The sequence below is a fragment of the Vigna unguiculata genome, chromosome 7 (genome assembly GCF_037176805.1).
Source record: "Vigna unguiculata cultivar grain cowpea cultivar isolate G323 ecotype 2 chromosome 7, ASM3717680v1, whole genome shotgun sequence".
Lineage (NCBI taxonomy): Eukaryota > Viridiplantae > Streptophyta > Magnoliopsida > Fabales > Fabaceae > Vigna > Vigna unguiculata.
In genome coordinates, this window is record NC_140798.1 from 1421357 (window position 1) to 1445199 (window position 23843).

Consider the following 23843-nt stretch of genomic DNA (forward strand, 5'->3'; position numbering starts at 1 on the left):
ACGGGTAATCCGGTCCGGCATGATTTGACCCACCACGGATTGATAACTTAGTGAGCCAATCCAACCTGGCTCACTTATTAGCGAGCCAAAAAAATTTGAACCCGATCTGATCACCACAGATTAGTAGGTTAATAATAGGGTTAAGTATGTTTTTAGTTCCTGAACTTTGACCCAAAATTGGAATTCGTCCCTGGTCGAAACTTTAATAAATTTTGGTCCTTAAACTTTAAAAATGAATGAATATAGTCCTTTTAACCCAATTTTATTTACTTTTTTTCAACATGTGGAATGTGTTTCATGTTAATATTGGAGTTGTTTATACCGTTTGACACATTCTCGACTCAATATTTATTGAGAAATGCATTCGAAACCTAAACAAAAGTTAACAAAATTAGGTTAAAAGGACTATATTCATTCATTTTTAAAGTGTAGGGACCAAAATTTATCAAAGTTTCGACCAGGGACGAATTCCAATTTTGAGTCAAAGTTCAGGGACTAAAAACATACTTAACCCTTAATAATAATAATAACAATATTAAAAGTATTGCATCAAGTTATATGGAGAATACCAAGTCATTATATTTTATTATACGCTTCATTTGATTCTTTAATTAGTTCATAGATAACATCATAATTTAAACTTAATAAATAAAATTTAAGGCATGTGATTCTTTTACGCATTTAAAAGTTCACTGTCTTTTTGGGAAGAATTCACTCTAATGTTTTGTTATAACCAATGATGAAAATAAACTATAATAAAAATAGTCTAAACTGTAATAATCGAGCTACGCATATCATTTATAAAGGAGGCAAGATATTCATTTATCCAATATTTTCTTTAACTTATTCTCTACTATTAGGAAAAATCCATCATACAATTTATCCAAAAGTTTACAATTTACAATTGTGTTAAAAAGTAATAAAAATTATATCCAAAAGAAATATAATAAAATATTACTATAATTTCTATTGTATCAATGAAATGTTGGGACAAATTATTATTTATTTTGGATAAGGTGTGTTTGATATTTGATTAAGTGTAACTACCCTATATTGAGTATATATATATAATCATGTAAGTGACTCATTTATTTTGGTGCGTCGACGACTTTTAAAGCAAGTCAATGAAAAGAACAACCCATTAATGAAAACTTCAATTCGGCACGTGAATTTAATTTGGTAATGTTGAGATTTGGATGAGACGGTTGACCTGTTAAAACAATTTGTATTTGTGGGTCAACAAGTTGTATTCACAAAGCCTAGAGTTGGACAACGTATATTCATATTCATAATATAATATTATATGTTAGTTGGATTGTGGAACATTAACGGTAAAATAAAATAAAATATATAATATAGAATATAGAATACATTATATATAATGTTAGTTAATTATAAAAATGTTTCGTATATGACTTTATTTTGTCTATACTTTTTTAAGATTTATCTCCGAACAAATTAAAATATAACAAAAACGAGTTAAAATGATCAATCATGAATTTTAATAAAAAAATATTATGTGTTAGAAGTAAGCTTTAAGTTTAACTCAACCCCATAAAACCAACTTATAAGATAATGTTTGCACCTCAGTTATATATTATGAAATTGTCTTATTTCTGATCGATGTGGAACTTTCAACACTCTCATCACGTCGAGGTATATACATCTTGTGCGTAAATCTAAAAATATATGATCTATTATTAGCTCGCTAACGGATGGTACAGAATATTCAAAAAATTTCACTAAAATAAGTTTTTTAATCAAAGAATATGACGAGAGAAAAAATATAATATGACGAGAGAAAACGATGGTCAAATAATGGCCCTCGGCCGAATGATATGTTATGGGTGGCTGCACGTGGTGGATTATTACTTTTATGTATGTTCTTTTTTCTCTATTAAACCTAATTTTGCCTGCATAATTATGTGTTGTTTATAATTTTAGTTTAATCCAATTTATTGAGTCCACTCCTAGCATAAAGAAATAAAATGAAAAAAAAAGTTTCTGCTACTAAAAATAATTATATGAAATATGAAAAAATGTACCACATTACACATGCACGTTGAAAGAAAAAAAAAAATTAAAACCTTCACTTAATGTTATCATATATAAATAAATAATAATTTTAAATTTTAGAAATTTAAACTACAAAATAAAATAGTTATTTATAATTTTCATATTGATTTGAATTTGTTTCATAGATATAAATATTAATGTATAAAGAATGAAAATATTTATAAAAGGACTATACTATTTTATTTCTTTATTTGTTAATAATTTCATCTCTAATATTTATGAAAATAAATTGGCTTTAATCATACGAAATAAGAAACATGGGTACACATACAAAAATTTAAAATAGTTCAGGATATAACCATAAGGAAAGGGAAGTAGGAATATATATGGTTAGAGAAAGGATTAATAAGACAATTAACTCAACAATGTTTAAGTGGTGGTAAGGTGAGGGTGATATCTTGTGATGGCTAAACAAATGCTTTGCAACACATATATAGCTCATTAGAAGGTGTAAAATGTTTTGTGACAATGAAATTCTCTCTAGTACAGTCATACATTAGGGCAGACAGTAGGAGATATTGTTATGTATTGGGATGAGGAGAGTTGGAGAGAGCAATTCTTTGTTTTCTGCAGGAATGAAGCATGCAAATGAGTGTTCTTTTTCTTTTTGCAGAGAGTTAAACAACAAGGATGTATTGTTCTTCACGTTTGCATGGACTAGGGGTAGCAGAACATTCATAATAGAATATATCGAATATACCAAATTGTTGTTTGGAATACACACGGAGATGAGATGAAGATGTGGCTGATATGTTTATTGCATCGGAGGAGTGTAGAGCAGTGTGAATGAGGGATTATTGCAGCTAAATCAAGGAGTTACACGGAACGCTGGAGTCTTTAAAATTAAGATGCTGCTAATGGTATGAAGCAAAAGGATTTTGGACTTGTGCTGATCATGCAGGAATATGTTAAACGTATACTTAGGGAGTCATACATACCGCTTTTACTCTTTGTCGGTGAATCACAATGATGGTTCATGTGGTTTTGATTTAGGTGGAATCTTTTGTTTTGGTAGAGTTAGGATGCTAAACTAGAACATCAATGTGTATAACAATGCTTTTGTATAAGAGTTAGAATACCTGTCAAATGCTCTTTTTAATTAAATTTATTCTTTGCTGATAAAGAAAAAATGTTCTTGCTACTCTTTTATCAATTCAGATTTCAAAGTTGTTTGTTCCTTTAAAGCGATTATCACTTAAAAGAAGGTGACAATGGATAAATTAAGATGTAAGCCAGTAGGGGACGAGGGCGTTGATAATATTGCTGCAACTATAGCAGTAGCACAAAGCGTGCAAGAAAATCTTGAATTCTAAACTCTAAAATTTCATGTAATGGAATTATGATTTCAATTATGTTGGATAATTAGTAAAATATAGAATCTGTAAAATCGAAATATGTGTAATTAATCCAAAAATAATACAAAACATCGGAAAGAATTAAATCTTTGTAAATGATAGATATAGATTTTCAGATATCTACATAGGTGAAATGTTAAAAGTTTACAGTGATGATTAATATTAAAAAGAATTAAATCTTACAAATATAAATATATCTTAAAAACCTTATTTTATGGGGTCAATAAAATTCAAAATATTTTGGCAGCCTTCACATTGAGAAAAATTATGGTATCTGGTTTGGCCCTTCTCTAGGGTGGTGGCTTTCACATGTGTCTCTTTCAGCATTGACTCCATCTGGGTCTTCACGAACACGTGATTCAGCATTTTCAGAGCCGACATTCATAAACTTGCATCACCATCATCATCATTATTACTTTTTCTATCGCTGGTTTTCTTCATGCTCAACGTAATATGAAATCTGTGTAAATGTTCAGAGTGTAACCCTGATGATCCACTGTGTCAGAATATTGGTATTCATTTTTCTTGTGCTTGTCTGCACATATAAACGTACGCGGAGAAAATAGATCGGAAGAAAAAATCAAGTTAAAAGAAAAAAAAAATGACAACATGTGAAGATAATATGTATTTTAAGGAGGAATACTAATACATCCCGTAAAATATTGTTAATTTATAACTTTTGAAATTGATTCAGAGTTGATGTTCACATTTTTTTATATAAGATTTGTCAGAAGTTTCAAACTCAGTATTCTTGGCCAGTTTGGCTTGTTATTTAAATAATTTGTTCCAGCTTGCATATGCTTAGGGTTTGATTGATTCTATTTAGTCATATAAAAAGAGTTTGAATGAAGAAACAAAATGATTCTTTTGTGCTTTAAATATGTATTTTAAAGGAATTTAACTTTTAGGCGTATACCAATAAAATGATAAATAGGGAGGTATGAATTTTAATTATAGAAATAATAAAGTTATCATAATGACAATTTCTATTTCAATTATAGTATAACGTTATTTATATTTTTGGTATATTTCTATTTAAATGATAGTATAAATAATATTAAAATTGTTCGCTTATAAAATATGCCTTCTCATTTTAAAAACTCAAAAACCCCTTTATCATCATTTTTGTCTTTCAATGTGTAAATGAATTACAATTTTGTTCTCGAAAAAACTTATTTAGTATGCATACGTGAAACTATTATAAATATTAAAATTATTTTTAAAGTATTAGGATATCATTTATTATTGAGATATCATTTTTAAAGATTAATTTGATACTAAATTATATTTGCGGATATTCACATATATCTACATGTTTTAAGAAACTCACAAATATCTTTTAAATGGGTATCTAACAAAATGAGTAATAGGTGAATATTTTTATTGCAAGTCGAGTAACGAATATGCACTATTTATGTCCGACTCGACCCGACCCATTATCATTTTTAAAGAAGAACATTCTAACTTATCAAATGCATCCCTAATTACTATACTCATTCCATTTTTATTTCACACTCGTTTACTCAAACTAAAAGTAACTAACCAATGAAATCCATATTCTATAAGATAAATCTATTTTTTACAAACCCATTACACAAAAATTATAATTTCGTACATTTTATGTATAAAATAGACAATTGAAATAACTTAATTCTTTCGCTAGCAAGAAAAAAAATATATAAAAATTGGAACAATTAGGGTACCTTAATTCATATAGAGCACTATTTACATTTACATAAGAGAAGACAAATTTTGTCCAAAACATGTAGCCTTGTTGTTTGATATTATTACAAGAAGTTCCGTATTTAATGACAAATTTTATTTAACAAAAATAAATTGGACGATAAATCCAATTTATCACCAGATTTTATTGATAAATTTTAGAATTTAAATTACCGATTGATACTTTTGTCAATAACGAATCTATCGATAAATTAGAATTTGTGTTGCTGATGAATATTTTTGTAGATAATATATCCAACGTTTAATTATATCGGTAAATTTTGTCTTAATTTGTGATTCTTGTTATCAACATATAATTTTGTCAATAAATTTATCGATAAAATGAGCAACAAAATGACAAGTCTTATGAAAATTTTTTGTATCTTAAAAAGAGATGGGTAAGAAGAATAAGAGAATGAGGAGAAAGAGGAAAAAGGAAAAGAAGAGAGGAGGAGACACAACACCAAGTTAGAAATAAAGGAAAACAAAGAAGAAAATGAGCCAAAGATAATAATAACTAACGACACAATAACGATAAAGAGGGAGTAGAAAGACAGAAAAAGGAGAAAAAAAAAACAAAAAAAAAAAATAAAATCATAACATTTATAATTAGAATTTAGTTATAATTAAATTTTGTCGATAATTACATAAGAATATATATATCAAATAACTTGAAATTATCCATGATTTATTATAATTTTTTTATTATCGATAATTTATCAATGAACCAAAATTACTGAGGTTTTTTTTTATCATCAACAAATTATATCATAATTCGGGTGATATCTCATATAACAAAACCAACAATATGTCACATTAACTTTGGTGGCAATAAAAAAGAAAGTGAATCAAAGTTTAAATTCATAAAATAGGACTAAATTCTTAAAACTAAAAACGTAACAAAATGGAAAAAATTGGGACAATATGGGATGAAATGTAAAATGAATGAAATGTAAATTGAAGCCAAAGTAATTCGATGATAACCAATAAATATGATTTAACTAAATTTATAATGTGATAAAATATATTAGTATAATTTAATTTAATTAGAAAGTTACAAAATGATAAGATGACTAGCTTCTAATAAATATTTTAAACATACAAAATATTTTTTTAATTTATAGTTGAATTCCCAGTTAATTTTAATAATTGATAGTTAAAAATATATATTCAATTTTAATTTAGAAATAAAAATAAAAAGGTAAATTAAAAAAAATATTTTGAGTGATTAAAAAATATATGGATTAAAATAAAAGGGAGTAGTTTAAGATGGTTGGAAAATATATTTTTAAATGAATTGGGAAATAAAATTAAAATTAAAAAATACATTGAAAAACAATAAAACTAAATTAAATGTTTAATAAAAGATAATGATGGAACATGATGTGACAAGAGTGAGATCCACTCCCAGAAGCACCTTATTTAAGATTATCTTCTAAAACACGTTCATTAAAGAATAATTCATAAATGTACTTTCATTTAATAATAGTTTCTATACTTGTACTCGTTCAAAATCAAGTGATAGAAATCCAACCAACCTAAAGATTTTGTTTGATATCTCAGAATCTCGTAATTAATCAGATCAAAAACTAAAATAATTAAATCTGAGTGTTTTTCTTTGTTACATTTTTTTTTCTTTGTATTTATGTTTTCGTTAAATAATTTTGGTTCTATATAGACAACTTGCGAGTTTTTGTGCTTTAAACTTTGGGTTATAAGTATATTATAAAAAACAAGTTATCTTCATTTCCACTTGTTTTGAAGATAATCAAGCATATAATAATTAGACCATGAAAATTGAATTTAATATATATAATATCAAATGCTTGGTTATTAGGATGAGAGTTACTCCCAAGCCAAAAAATAGAAAATAAAAAAGTGAAAAATATATAAAAGAACGAACTAGTATATTCAATCACACTCAGTACCAACATATAATATGTAAAACATTGTGTGATTAAATTGAAAATGTTATACAATGGAAAAATTCAATTTAAACTTAATTTAAAATATATCATTATTAAAATACTAAATAATTTTTTCCAAAGCAAAAGATAAGATGCGGCTATTAAAAAAGAAAGTGAGTAAAAATTGACTTTTTGTTATATATCATTTATATTAATTGTTGAAGAAACAAATTATAGAGAAAATAGGTTTAGTTTTAGACATTTTCTTGCTCGTTTTTTTTTTTTGGGACTAAGTCAAAAACTGAGATTGCTTGCAATATACACACACCACACACGTAATATAGCCATAGTATATTTTATTTTTTAAGAAGACGTGCAGTGTTATTTCTTCCCTTATTTTGAAAAATACCTTATAAAAATAAGTTGGCTTAAATACTTTTTTGTCCTCATTTTTGTAGTGTTTGTTGCGGATGGTCCTCATTTTGACAAAATGTTTAAAATGGTCATCATTTTTACCAAATGTTTAAAATGGTCCTCATTTTCGCAATTCGTGTTTTATTTGGTCATTTTCTGTAATGTCGTTTAAATCAATAACAGAACAATGTACAGGTGGTACTGTTTGTATTACATTGCATTGGGGTGTGTTACGTGTACCTATACAATGTTCCGTTAATGATTTAAACGGCGTTACAAAAAAGGACCAAATAAAACACGATTTGTGAAATTGAGACTCATTTTAAACATTCGGTAAAAATGAGGACCATTTTAAACATTCTGTCAAAATGAGGATCATCCGCGACAAACACTACAAAAATGAGAATCAAAAAGGTATTTAAGCTAAATAAAAATAAGTTTATCATAAAATTAAACAGTGACATATCAACACCCAAGCATTGCTTGATTATTAAAGTATAACAATGAAATGTCTAACAACTAAAAGTCTGATTTTGTGTGCTTGATTCCAGCCTTGTACTATTTGTTATAATCTATGTACTTTTATAATGTGGTGTTTCTTTAAAAAATATTACCCAACAATATAATCATGTATCCATCTAAGTATGAACTATGCATGTTTGAATATGTTTAAAGAATAAATCTTATTTATGTATGTATATGTGTGTATTTTTGGATTTGCAATAAATTGAATTCATTCGAGGAAAAATGTCTCAAGATATTAGTTTTCAAGGAAACTAAGGAAAAATCTGTCGACGGGAAAAATATTTTTTCTTCATTAGCAATGGAATTAATAAAATTTTAATAATTTAAAAATTATATGTAAATTATTGTCAAAAACAATTTATATATATATATATATATATATATATGAATTGTTTTGTCATTATTTTTTTTCTTGTAATTTCTTTATTACAGAAATGTATATTGTGATTTTTACTTATTTTCATTGTTAAATTTAAAACGTGGATTACTTAGATACAGTGGGATTAGTCTCTCTTGAATTTCTGTGTGCTAGATTCCACATTCACACCCATGAACATATTAATTAAATAGGTCAACTAATGTATTATATATATTTTTTAATTATATATATATATATATATATATATATATATATAAAAGAATATATAAAGAGATTCTCTCTTTTGGGTCTACATCTTAAAATCTCAATTTAACCCTTTAAAATAAAATTATTTATTAAATTTTTAAAAATCGATCGTTATTTTTACAAGTTTTCTATAGAACGGTCTATCTCTGCTTTTTCTCTTTTTCTTTATTTATCTATGATTATTTTCTTATATTTTCTTATATATTTCACTTTATTTTTAATAAATATATTTCTATTTTATATATTAACTTAATAATATTATAATATCATCACCTACTAATATAATATCACACATGTTAAAAAATACGTACACACAAGCGCGATAGCGCCTGTGTTTAATTTAGTGTATGTAAATTAAATTCTAATTTTTGTTATATACGGTATACACACGTTGTTTATTAAATGCAAGGTGTCAACTAACAACATCTAACTATAGTGATAGTTATCATTATTAACAAAAACAAATAATTCAATCTTGTGTGAATGTGGAAAATAGGAGGACTGAGAATAATATAATTAGGTGGTGTGAATTGAGTAATTTTATCTGTATCAGACAGATGTTCAAGAAGAGGAAAATAGTGCTGAGAATCACATATTAATAAGAGATAATTGTTACAGTGAAAGTCTATTCACAAAAAAAAAAAAAAAATCAAATTTAATGACATTTCAAATTTTACATCTATCAACATTTACCAAAAGTATTTTATTATCGATATAATTTTTGTATAAGAAGAAAATGTTAAATCTTCTACTTAATTATCAAATTCTAATTTTATTATTTCATAGATTTATTATTTACCATAATTTTATTATTACTAACATAAATTTATTATTTCTACTTTTATTATTTTATAAATTTATTATTATTATATTATATAGTATAATTAATTATATTGTGTTACATAACTTAACATAATCATGTTATATATGTCTTGTAATTAAAAGTTTAAATATGTAATTTAATATACTCAAGAATATGTAAAATAGTATTTTAAAATTAATAGTGTTCTCAGAATAGTGTTTGAGACTTGATTATTTTAAAATTAAAACGTTTAAGTATAAATAAAAAGTTAATAAACAAATTTTATTATTTTAAAACATATTATTCTTCTATAAATCTATTTTTCTAGAGTTCTTTGTGTTCACTTGTTTGAAGATTATATGATTTTAAAAGCAAGCATGTAATATCTTTAATATAATTTATTATTTTAGTGAGTATTAATATCTTTATTCATTACTAAAAAATTCATATTTTATGTCAATTTTATTTTAATTTTTTTTTGTAGAAAATACTAATAAATTTTGTTGTGAAAAAAAAATTTGTCAGAAATTGCTACCAATTTTTTTATAAAATATTTTGTATAAAACACTTTTCGCAACAAATTTTGTAGAAAATATTTACAAATTTTATAATTTTGTAAGAAATAATTACCCACGAAAGAATTACCTACCAATTAAGATTTTTAGAAAAAATAACAGAAAAAAGTCTTTTTTTTGCAATTTTTTTTAACAAATTTGAAAGAAAAATCCCATGTAATATAAGAACTTTTAGTAGTGATTATCATTTATTACTCTAACGAGACAATTAGGTAAGATATTTGTCATAAAACATATTTTGATATTTTTTAATCAATATTTAAAAGTGATTTTATTTTATTTTATTTTAAAAGAAAGTGAATTGGAATAGATAACCAACTATTGGATAAAGAAACCATCATATTTTTTTGTTTTTTTATGATTGTTTGTATCCAAAACATGAATGTTATCTGTTGTGGCTAAAAAGGGACTTAGACTTTGGAAGGAACTTAATAGAAGATTTTTCCTTAGGACAAGGTTATTGTGTGAGTTGGTTATTTGGGGTAGGTTTAATTCATAGGAAGTAGCAACCAAATTCTATGATGTTCTATGTTGTTGTCATATACATAATGACTTAAGCATCAAGGTTCAAGTCATACCTTCTATTTAATCTCATTTAGGATAACATATTCATCACTATTTCATATTGTTTTATATGAATATCAATTCCTGCAACTTTAAAATATCATCAATTTACCTAGTAAAAAGATAACAAAAATACCTTAGTGACTGAATTGAAATATGACAGTAAAAAAAATTAAAAATCCGGAGGAATCATAGAGACAATAGCAATCTAGAAAAGTAACAGAAGATGGTTAATTCATGCTTTTTGTAAAATATTTTAGATTTTAGATTTAATCATATAAGTGATTTCCCTCTACTTTTCTTTTTTAAATAAAACTATTATTTTAAATATTTATATGGATGAGAGGAAAAAATAAAAAGAAAAATCAACACGTTCCTAGGTCAAAGAACTGTGACAACTGTAACTGTGTAAGTAAGAATGTGCTGAGTAATGGAAATTGAGTTTTAACAACGTGGATCAGTGTCCCACCATGTTTTCTTCGTTCCTAGTGTATGCACAAAGTCAAACCCCAACTTTTAATACTATTTCCAAAGCCTGCATGAGTTAGACCATGGAAAAAGTAACCAATGAACACAACCTTAAAAGAAAGTCAAAGGTGTAAATCATAAATGCTACAATAAACTCTAATGTCAATTTGTATGTATGTGCATATGACTTACTAATTTCATTCAACCCAACTCTTTTTTCCTATCTATTCCTTTAATTTGAAATTAGAAAATGTTTAAGGGTTTTCTCCCAATGTAATCTTCTTAATTAATGTAGTAATAGTAGTTAAGAAAAGTTCTTACAAGTAAATTTGGTTTAAAAGAACTACAATAACAAAGTCATTGAAATACCGATTCAGAATAATTTACAAAATTAAAAATTAACCGTTAGAATCGCTCTTAGAATAAGGTCTATTGAAAGCTTTTGTCTCTCATGGTTTTTTGAAAATACGTTTACTTGTTCCTAATGTTTATTTTTTTTTTTTTATAAAAAATAGAAGTTTAACTAATGTTTGATAAATAATATTAATCTATGAGAAGCAGTCAAATATATATATATATATATATATATATATATATATATATATATATATATATATTTCTAAAATAAGCTTCTATCATTTTCTATTATAAAATGTACTTTTATCATTTTAATTTTTTCAATGATTAATAATATTTTTTTTTAAAACTATCAAATAATATTTGTCAAAGAAGGTATATCCTGGAATCAAGAATAATTTTGTTACTTAATTCCATTCATACAAAAATTTAATACATCTTGAACTTAGGTTAGAATACTTCAATAAAATAATAAAGTGTTCAAAGTGATTTAAAGATTAATATTGATACAGAAAAATATTAAAAATTATAAATAAGTAAATATATTAAAATACAAGCTGTGCTGTGTATTTACAATCACATTTATATTTTCATAAGATTGAGGTTAGATTGTTTTTGAAATGTTTACACTCTAGTGTAGTTTATGCATAATAGGTACTTTGTGACATACAAGAGAGATATATCTCATCATCGTAAATAATACATTTAAAAATATTAGGAAGAACATAAGTTAGGGATATGGTGAGTAAGATAAAATTCTTATTCTTATTTGAAGGAATTTAAAACTAAGAAAAGAAGTGTAATTATCAAGTTAAAGATAAACTTGATAAAACATCAATGTAGATTTTATCCAAAGTTAATTAAGATATCTTCAACTTTTTCTTTCTTTTTTTTAACCGAAGATATCTTTCTTTCCAAAAATTCATCAATGGCTAATTTATAGTATTTTCTCTCTAATTTTTTTGTTTTGTTTACGGTTGACATCAATGTTTCGATCCCAAATTTATCAAGTGATATCGTTAGGGTCAACTAACATGCATCCGATGTATTGTTCACTTTAAAGGTTATATTCGTCGTCTTTTTGTTCTTAAAAGAAGTTTCGGAGATGAAAGGAGAAAAGAATATTTAAATTACCTTATATTACACTCCTAAACAATGTGAAACTATTGTTGCTGGAGAAACATAACATGTATACAAATAAATTTTTCTATGAAAGAAATGATACATAATATATATATATATATATATATATATATATATATATATATATATATATATATATATATATATATATATATATAAAGAGTATACAGTGTACAAGTTAACCTTGTAAAGCTGGTTCGATATCTATAAGTACCGTAATGTTTAATATATAGAAATATGTTCAAACCAAATTTGATTATTTATACTAATAATCTATATCATCATCGTTTATGTATGCTATTAATTTATATTATTAGTAAAGGTAATTCCCCCTTTTGGTATACATTTTTTTAAACTTTTTTTTTCTAAATACAAATAATTATTCAAAAAAAAAAACTTATCTATAAAAAAAAACTATTTATTTTGTTTTTATTTTTTTTGTTTAATGGGACATTAAACCTTGAGTCAAATGGAGAGAAGACATAACGCAAAACCGCCAATAAAACGGCTGTAAATTTCCTTTTCTTAAATGCTTTAGGAGGTAGGACAACGTTAACATAAAAGCTTACTTGGTTGCTTGCAACTTGAACCTGAACCTAGTCTTTCTTGAGTTGCTCAAGTTGACGTTGGTGTTGGTGCAACCGTTGAGTTGAGCCCCATCCCAGAGTAATTGGAAAAGTCAGAAGCTGGCACATTTTTCCGTGTTTGACTTTCCCCAATTTGAACGCTATAAATATCCACCACCTCCTCTCTCTCATCTTCAACAACACAACACAAAACCATTCATTCATTCAGATTCAATCGGAAATGGACGAAATCGACGTGCCTCCCTTCTTCCTCTGCCCCATCTCCCTCGAACTCATGAAGGACCCCGTAACAGTCTCCACCGGAATCACCTACGACCGCCACAGCATCGAGAAATGGCTCTTCGCCTCCAACAACGACACGTGTCCCGTCACCAAGCAGCCTCTCCTCCCAGACCTCACTCCCAACCACACCCTCCGCCGTCTAATCCAGGCCTGGTGCACCGTCAACGCCTCCCACGGCATCCAACGAATCCCAACGCCCAAGCCCCCCGTCGACAAAACCATCATCCAAAACCTCCTCAAAGACGCTTCCGGCTCCCCCAACCTCCAGCTCCAGTGCCTCCGCACCCTCAAATCCATCGCTTCCGAGTCCCAAACCAACAAACGCTCCATCGAATCCGCAGGCGCGGTTAAATTCCTAGCTTCGGTTATAACCAACACTGTAAACTCCTGTTTAGACGATGACGTGGAGCTGGAGTTGAAAGCAAGCGTCGCGGATGAAGCATTGAGCTTGTTACACAACCTTCACTTATCCCAACCGGGTTTGAAGACTCTACTCAGTCACCCCGAGTTTGTAAACTCGCTAACCAAGGTTATGCAGAGAGGTATCTACGAGTCACGCGCTTACGCTGTTTTTCTACTGAAGTCGTTGTCAGAAGTGGCGGAACCTGTGCAGTTGAACAACCTGAAACCGGAACTGTTTGTCGAACTGGTTCAAGTCCTGAAGGACCAGATTTCGCAGAAGGGTTCCAAGGCCACGCTTCAGACGCTGATTCAGGTGTGTCCGTGGGGGAGGAACAGGGTGAAAGCGGTGGAGGCCGGGGCGGTGCCGGTCATCGTGGAGCTTCTTCTTGAATACAGGGAGAGGAAGCCCTGCGAGATGATGCTGGTTGTGTTGGAGATTCTGTGTCAGAGCGCGGACGGGCGCGCGGAGTTGCTGGCGCACGCGGCGGGGGTGGCGATCGTGGCCAAGAAGATTCTGAGGGTGTCGACGATGGCCAACGACAGGGCGGCGAAGATTCTGTTGGCCGTGTGTAGATTCTCGGCGACGCCCGGCGTGTTGCAGGACATGGTGCAGCTAGGGGTGGTTGCGAAGCTCTGCTTGGTGCTGCAGGTTGATAGTGGGAACAAGGCGAAGGAAAAAGCCAGGGAGATTCTCAAACTGCACGCTAAAGCATGGAAGAACTCACCTTGCATACCTGGGCACTTGCTTGCTTCGTATCCAACCAGTGCCTGAATTCAAGAAACGAATCATATACCAAGTTTCTTTTCTTTCACCGCTGATCAATCATATCATTCAAACAGTGTATCCATTGGTTTGAGATCAGAACAAGTCACACGACAAAGTTGTTTGATATCAGATCAAGTGAAAACCAGGCTCATGATTTATCCACCACAAACACAAGCCCCTTCAAGTCATTTCTGCATTATCTCATTTCAAAACGTGTTCAAAGACTGATCCTTTCTGCGATACCGGTGAAAGAAAACTGAAATGAAATCACAGTTTTGAGTTTTCCATTCCCTGCCTTCGGTCGATTCTTGTTTCTTGATTTTGGTGTCGTTTTTCGTTTTTTCGTGTACAGAATTGTTTGGAAACAAAGGATAGGTGTGGGCGTCAAATGTTGCCCGGAAGAAATTTAGAATTTATTTGAATTTCATTTAGTTGAAAATACTGAGACAGACTATTTCATCGTACTGATATATTTGTGATCTTCTTTTCCCTCCCTTTATCGTCCTCGGTTGTTTTTTAACATTTTGTGAGTATAGTTTTTTAACTTGGTTGTTTTAGAATTCTAAATTGGTATTTATGTATCTTTTTTCTCAAATATGTATACTTTTTAAATAGTATTTTAAAGTATACTGATGATTTTTTTTAAAGGCCAATTAGCAATATAATTTAGGTTGAATTTAATTTGCAATGAAAATAACTATTTTATAATTTTGTTTTATGAAACACTAATTAAAAATCGTATTGATTGTTTTATTTATAAGACTTTATTGTAATGTTTTATAGTATTAATTATATCAATTTTAGAGTAGAATGTTTATAATTCAAAGATAAACCTTGTAAAAGTAATAAATTAGAAGAGATGAGAATATTAAAAAGTAAGGTAAGGTAATTTTTCTTAATGTTAATTTAAAATAAGCTTATCACTATCAACTGAGTTAATCATAATAAATTAATTAAATATTATGAATAAGAACGACAAATTCGTATTATCTTATCAAGGTTGCATAAAAAGATCAAATGGAGGTTTATAGATTAATACAAACCAAAAAGTCTTATTGACTAAAAATAAATAAAAGGTTCTTATTTGAATAATGAAAATTGATAATCATGACAGAGGACATTATTATACCTTGCAATAAAAAAAATAAAAGTTTACTTTTGATTTTATTGTAATTTGCTACCTCTTTCTAATGCGATGGATGTGAATCCATTACAGATCATCAACGTGATTCCACCAAAAAATAAGCTCACAGTTCCGTTATTTATTTTTTCCACGTTTTGGATGCAACTACTTTGAAAACCAAAGACAAATATTTGAATAAGGAAGTGTTTTTCAAATAATTTTTTTTATATATTAAAATGTAAATTTTCTATTATTTATAATATATGTATTACATTTTCTGATACCAAAAATACCAATTGCTATTAATAAAATTGAAAATATAATAATACTTTAAGGCAATCGAAGATGTCAATTAGAGTGTCTTTGGAGTCACAAATATAGCTTATGAGAGAGAAATTAATTGAGTATCATTACACCGATTTAAATACTATAACACATTTTTATTTTTACATATTAATTACATTTCATAATTACATACAAATTAATAGTATGTTATTAAGTCATAAATGAGTATCGTTAATTTCATTACTAATTCAAACAAATATTAAAATTTTTAATCACTCTTCTTAAAAACTGATCCAAATGGGTTGGTGTATGTTTAGATATAAAATTAAAAGTGTTTTAAAAAGTTTCATATCAATAAACTATACTTTTAATAAAGAAGTTTTCAAAAGCACTTTTACTTTAACTTATATCCGATAGAAGATTAAAGTAAACTCATTCATGATCCTCCCACTGACTTTTTTTTTATTTATTTTTTTCATTGAAGATGATCGGATCTTACTTAAAGATAAATAAATTCCTACCAGTGAGCTAAAGTATCCATCAAACACATATTTTTCAACTATGTTAACTATTTTTTTTTAATTACACAAGGTTTATTCAAAGGCAATATAATGGATAATTCAGCAGATTCAAATTCCGGAAAAAAAGAAAAGTAAAACGAAGGTAACATCTGAAATCACAAGAAACTGAAATTATTCCAAATATCGGTGACCATTGGATAACATATTAATAAAAACCCTAGAGAGCCACAAAAAATTATTCGAATGATGCGACATACTAGTTGACTCTTCCATAAGTTAATACTTTACTTGTAACTTATTTCACACAATAACTATTCTTAAATTTTGCGAAAAGTCTAACTTATTTTTTTAAAGCTTTACATATATTATCATGTTTTGAAGTTTTTGGAATGAAAAGTAACGTAAGTTTAGAATAATAAGAAAATTAAGTCACCTATATATATATGCACATGGACCATGATCCTTTAATATGGTTTCTACCCTTAATTTGAAATGAAATCTTACCCTAGATTTTTTTTTTCCATTTTGGTATGCGTGGAATACCTAGTTTCTGTATCGGAATGGGGAAAAAAAGTACACCCTAGAGGGAAAATAGAAAGTGTCAAAATCTGTGAATGGTAGTTGAACTTGAAGATGAAATCGTTGTATCTAGGGCACATATATTTTACTATATGTGAATGCCCTTTAATGGAGGACAGGTCCAACTTTATGGCTCCAACTACAAAAGTGAAAACAAAGTAGAATTCTTAAACAAAATAATGATTCCTTTGATTGCGGTTTAAACTTGATGAATTAGTCATTCTCATTTGCCCTATATATAGATTTTTTTATTTGTTGTATTTGACCTCACAAAACACACACATGTAAGTGTAATTATGATGTCTGTGCAAGTGATGTATATAAATAGCTTAATTTATGCACTATAAAGCAAAAAATACTTTTTTTTTTCTAATAATAATGGGAACGTGTCATTATTGGGAATGATTATAAGTTTGAGACTTGTTTAGAAAAAAATTGCAAAGATTTGTTCTGCTTGAAATTTTCACGGGATCTTGGTAATGTACAAAATTCTTGAATGAACGAAAAATTCAACACCTATAGAGCCCTTAGTTTAATTCTTCTTCTAAATGAATGTGTCTACATATTTTTCTTACACCTCATTTGAACTCACACTTGAAGAAAAGAAATATACTCATGTCTAGGACGTAAATGCCAACAATCATGTTTTTAAGGTTTTAGTCTCGAAGATGGATATTGTGGAAGCTTTGATGTAAAAGTCCTTGTTATTTTATCGAAAAATTCGTTTTGGTTGAATTTGCGATTGTTAATTTTTTGTTGAGTGTGGACCTTTATCCTTTCTTGTGTCTGTTGTTGTATTTTATTAGCATCTTCTTCTTTTTTCTTTTCCTTTTCTATTTTTTTGTATAAGGGTTGGGGCAACCCTATTGTCCCCTTTTTTAATTCATATTTTTTATTGCTGATAAAAAAAATATAAATTCCTCAAAGTTGTAGATTTTGAGTGGCATAATATATAAAACGATACTTCTACGTACCAACATACACTTATATTTTTATAAATATATAGATAGAAAAAGAAAAGAAAGAATGAGATGATACTATATATAAGAAAACATATTTGAAAATAGCCAAACTTGGTTATTTGTTAATAAAGGTAATATTAGTGCTTAGAGAACAATTCATATAAAAATATTATCTATTTTATTTATATTTGTTGTTCTTGAAAAATCTTTTCCAACACAATGTTTTTTAGATACAAAAGGAATAAATATGTAATTGTCAAGGTGAATTTGAAAAAGTCTCCTACTTGATATGATGGATTCTTTTGGATACTAGATATATCATGTTTTTTTAGTGCATGGATTATGGGATGCTTAATATAATTTACAATTTCAATTTCAGTTATCGGTAGTTTAACTTGAAGTTCAATCAACCAAAAGGATTTAAACAAAGTAGCTTATTAGTTTAATTCTTATGTTTAATATCCAACTCCGAAGTTCAAGCCAACAACTTCATTTCAATTTTTAATAATTGTAGAAGGTGAATTTTGTTGAACGTTTCTCGTACACATCGAAGAAATATAACAGCTTTCTTTGTTAAGGAAATGTTCAATTTTTCGTCGCATTTCACAATTATATGTTTATATCAAACATATCAAGAGCATTCTTAAAGTTGATCCACACAAATAAACTTTTTGAAAAGGTGAAATGTCTAACCAACAATGTCTAAGAAGCTTTGTTTATGTTCTGGAAGCTGAGAATTGCACATGGAAATTCACCAAAATTCACACTTCATTGAGATTTGCGAGTTGTTATAGACTTTACGCATATCCAATATGTTTATCACGTCTATGTAACTCGTATGCAGAATTCTTTAATGCATCTATTTAAACAATAATTTTGTCAATTTAGATTTATAGAAGATATATTGTTCTATTAAATAAAAGCACTACCACGGGCTTAAAATTCAATCTACCGAGAGATCTTAAATTAAATAAAGGCTTATTATGTTTTGGTATCTTGATATTAAGATTAATATTATTTTGGTCTCACAAATTCAAACGATTATGATTTACTAATCCCCAAAATTACTATTTAGAGATTAAAGTGTTTAAAAAACGTTTTAGTTTCCCATTTAGGGACCACTTTTTTTTTTTAATGTTAATAAATAAAATATTTTTTTAAAACTTCAGAAACCTTATATATAATTAAACTGATCTTTATATCATATGAATTAAAAGAAAGGGCCTTTGGGACTTTAGAATTGAAAAATAAAGTGGATATTTTCAAAATTATAACCCTTTTGCTTTTCGATAGTCCTAACGTAAAAAAAAAAACACTTCAAGAAAATTTTTAAATAATAATTAATTTTAATAATAAAAATTTATTAATCACTATAATAACCAATTTAGATACCAATTTATAAAATAAAAAATTATTAATTATTAAAATAGTCATTATTGAAAAAAGTAAAATTGATCACTAATTAATTAGAGACTAATTTATATATTAATTCTTTTGGTAGCTAAAATCTGGATAACTAATGTTTAGTGACCAATTTATTTGATAGTCAAGACCTTGGTAGCTAAATTTTAGAGATCAATTTAAAGATCAATTTTAATTTTTTATTTATAATAGTAATTATTTTAGCAACTAATAATTTTTATTTTGTAAATTGGTATCTAAATTGGTCACTACAATGACTAACAAATTTTATTCACTAAAACTAGTTGTTAATGGAGGATTTTCTTGTAGTGATATGAATCAAAAGTTGCATTGTTCTCGTTATTTTTTTTATCAATAAAGGATGGAATTAAATTAAAGAGAACACTTAAGGGGTGTTCTAACCCTTATACAAAACAATCATGAACAGAAGGATGCTATGGCTTAGTTTCACGTTCCAACAAACAGAATTTTTAGTCAGAACCGAACTTACACGTAACAACTTTGTAATTGACACTTAAGGGGTGTTCTCGTAATTGATCTAAATCATTTGAATGTTGGTGCTTCCAAATCATTAGTCTAAATTTTAGCCTACATTTTTTATGGTTTAACTCACAATTATGTGTTGTTGCCTAAAACAAAAGTTGTAGTATTAAAGATCTTGTATCGACTATTATAACCGTCAAACTATGGTTTATACAATTTGATAAAATTTATCTCGTACAATGATTTCATTAGATTAAATTAGATTTAATCTTTTTAAGAAAAAAACTATAACTATTGTACAATAGAGTAAATATCTATTATTAATGGTAAGATTAATTACAACATATTCCGAATCAGTAATTTTGTGGAGCATGTTGTAAAATTAACGTTCATACAGAAAGCAACAGCTTGCACACGGTAAGGCCACCCGGCGGCGCCACCACCACTTCTCCACGACCATTTTAGGGCATCAACAAAAGTTAGCACTCTCATAATCAAAAGGAATGAGATATGAGAAAGGATCAAACCCTAAAAACGGAAAAACGACGATTGTTGAAGAAAATCTACAGTGAAATGTCGCAAATATGGTCCATGGAAGAATGGATCTTATGAATCGTGTAAATAAATTATTCATTATTTTTTTTATCAAATCGAAGTCGATTGTGGGGCCCACTTTATTGGATCATGGGCTTTTCTGGGATCGTGTGATTTGCACACAGTTTAAGGTCGGTGTACCCTATGGTCAAAATATTCAAGCTTTGAATATTTCTTATATACAACAAAAATAAAGGAAAAAACATAGTGGTTAAGTGTGTGGTTCATGAATTTCCCAATGAACCATGTTATCTCACCACAAAAATATGTCCAATTTGCCAATTTGTGCTCATTTAATGATGAAAGTCAAATTAAACACACACACACACACAAACATGGAAAAAAAAATCTATATTTAGGCATAATTTTTTGACCTAATTATGGGGAATGAGTGGCTCATGTTGAACTAGGTTAGGCCCAATCAGTTTATTCCGGTGATTTGGAGTTAATTGTGAACTGCATTAATTATTATATATGCCCTAGTGCTGACTTAGTACTTGTCAAAGTTGGTGATTCAATTCAACACAAGTTGTTGTTTAAACCCTAAAATGCTTTCGAGTAAAACCACGTTGGTCGACAACCAAGTTGTGAGTCAAAACTTAAAGTTCAAAACAGCAAAATTTTAAGGTTCAATTCAAGTGAATATACCTAATTAATTGGAGATACTTCTACCTAATGCAATTCATTATAAAACAAAATTGGAACCCTAAAGGGATCGATGTAGTTTATAGAAAGCACTTTGAGATGGATGGTGAATTATGTGAGTTACGAGAATGTTAAAGTTCCTAAGGGATTGTTTTCTTTATTACAAATGTAGTAGCAACCATTGCAAAGAATAAGAGAAAAAAAGTCTATGGTAATGAATTATCAGGATCAAATCTTTTACTTATCAATAAATAAAAATTAAAATTGATGTAAAATTTAATGTAATTTTTTTACAAAATACTGTGTTGTTTGTGATTATTAAATAATGACAATAATAGAAAATAATTCTACTTCATATATCAAATGCCATATTGACTTCACTTTATGAAAACTCTCATAAATAAGAGTATTTGTAAGATAATTTAAATTTATAAAAAAAATTCACTTGGTTTTATCTTTTTATTTATTTAAAAAAAATTAAAAGGTGGGCACAACAGTATCACTTTTTTTTTCTCTTTTTGAACAGTATGACTCTGCCATGCAAGTTATGGAACATGAATTGTTTCTTCCGAGAAACTGTAACAGGAAGAAGAATTCAATTTTCTGACAACCAAATTGAAAACCACAAAACTGAACAACCAGATTGACGTCATCACAGAGGAGTGAGAGTTCATCAGTATATAAATTTAGTGTATATGTAGTGTTATGTTTAGACTAAATAGAGACTTAATTTGTGTTTACATTTATAGATTTTATTAAACATAACAAGCAAGCAATGAAAAATGAACAGAATAATTTTTCTTAAACATCTCAAGGCAAATCAAAGGGGCTCCAATTACCTATTAACAAGTCTGCATCATGAACTTCAGGTCCAAGAACTGGTTGCGTGGCTTCAAATGTCATCATCTCAGAATTTGACCACATCATATGATGATGATGATGATGATCATGTGAGGCTTCCACTTCACCCGGTAATGGTGGCAGCTCAAAATTCACAGCACCACCATGACTACTACACTGCTCAATCCCTTGTTTTTGAATAGTCTGCATAGTGTTGAACTCACCATAGCATATTTGGCCACAATTATTAGCCTCAGCAGAATGTGTGGATGGTTGTTCTGGAAGATTCAAACACCCAGTAACATCTGTGTTTGATAGCCTTGAATTATTCTCAAGAGAAGGATCAAAAGCTGTTGGAACTTGATCTGGGTTACTCCTGCTCTCAATCCCAGATTCAGAGCTGGGTTTTTGGTTGAGGAAATTTGCATAAACCAGTGCAAGATCAATATTTGGACCATCACTGAGCACTGAGGAGGAACCAGAAGCTGCAGAAGTTCTTATTCTGGGATCATAAGAATGCTCAACAGGGTTGTTGTTGTTGTTATTATGATCTGTGGCATTGGCAGAAGGTGGTGGTGATGATGAAGTTTTGAAAGTGAAACCATCAATGGATTGTCTCAACAAATTCTTGTTACCTCTTCTGTTCTTCCTGCAGCCACCACCAACAGGAACATTCCGCAGAGACCCTCCTTTGGTCCAGTATCTTCTGCAACCTTTGCAAAAGTACCTCGGTTGAGTTAAGCTGTAGTTATTGTAGTAGCAGAACTTGGTGTTGGAAGAACCACACCTTGGACAATTTGGTGATATCTCAACCTCACCCTTCAATCCACTCTCCATCGTCACAAAAACCTTGATGTTACTACTAAGGTTGTACTGTGGTCGCAGACACATAAAAAAAAACCTTGATATTACTGTCAAAATCACAACAAAAAACCTTGGTATTACTACTAAAGTTGTACTATGGTCGCAGACACATAAAAAAAACCCTTCATATTAGTCAAAATCATAATTGCAGACTTTTTCTGAAACCTTGTTTCATACAAAAACATGTATATATAGAAATTCAAGAGAAGGTGGTGATGGTAATTTGGTACAGAGAAGAGTTATATGAGGTTCTCAGTGAGGCTTGAACTCCCAAAGCACATTGAGAGTTGGGGTGAAGTTTGTTTTGATGCACATGATATGATGGATATTATGATCTTGGGAATGTGTATGCACCATGCATTCACATGAGGATGCATGGGGTAGGTAGGCCTGGTGGTGTAGCACAATCCCGTAGGATAGTAAAAAGTGTCGGTGGTGAGTACACGTGGCATGATGGGAGTGGTGGTGATGAGGGTGAGTGGGGAAGCAAAGGCATCGATAGCATGATTTCAGGTTTCTTTCGACAGCAGACAGAAACACATTTCCACAAAAGGGTAAGCATCCCAACCACTCACACTCGTTCAAAGCAGAAAGTAGAAGGAAAATGATATTTGAATTATTAAATTTTTGTAATTTTTTTTTTATAATATGAGATGTTAAGTGATTTTAAAATATTAAAAGTAAAAAAATAAAAAAATAAAAAATCACTTAAAAAATGATACGTAAGATTATAAAATAAACTTGTCAAAATGTAGTAATGAAAAAAATCATTTTTCAAAGTGAAAACTCACAATTTCACACCAATCCAAGAGTTGTGAAATGAAGAATTTACAACACAACTCCTTCATAAATCGTGCTTCGTGATGCTTAGGAATTGAGGCTGTGAATGAGTTACAAACTTTTTTTTCAATAGTGATGTTATTAGATTCCTTACATGAAGAATTATATTCTTGAC

General features: G+C 28.7%; 2 protein-coding genes across 2 annotated transcripts; one reads left to right on the top strand and one right to left on the bottom strand.

The window, feature by feature from the left end:
• The first annotated feature begins 13167 nt into the window (after nt 1–13167).
• On the top strand, nt 13168–15034 carry LOC114189801 (E3 ubiquitin-protein ligase PUB23-like). The gene has a single exon (XM_028078499.2). It carries the CDS (start codon nt 13341–13343, stop codon nt 14574–14576), a length of 1236 nt encoding a protein of 411 aa, XP_027934300.1. The 5' UTR covers nt 13168–13340; the 3' UTR covers nt 14577–15034.
• A 6876-nt stretch (nt 15035–21910) lies between these two features.
• LOC114189471 (dof zinc finger protein DOF3.5-like) lies at nt 21911–23189 on the bottom strand. The gene has a single exon (XM_028078034.2). The coding sequence runs from the start codon at nt 22913–22915 to the stop codon at nt 21995–21997; it is 921 nt and encodes a 306-aa protein (XP_027933835.1). The 5' UTR covers nt 22916–23189; the 3' UTR covers nt 21911–21994.
• Nucleotides 23190–23843: the final 654 nt, after the last annotated feature.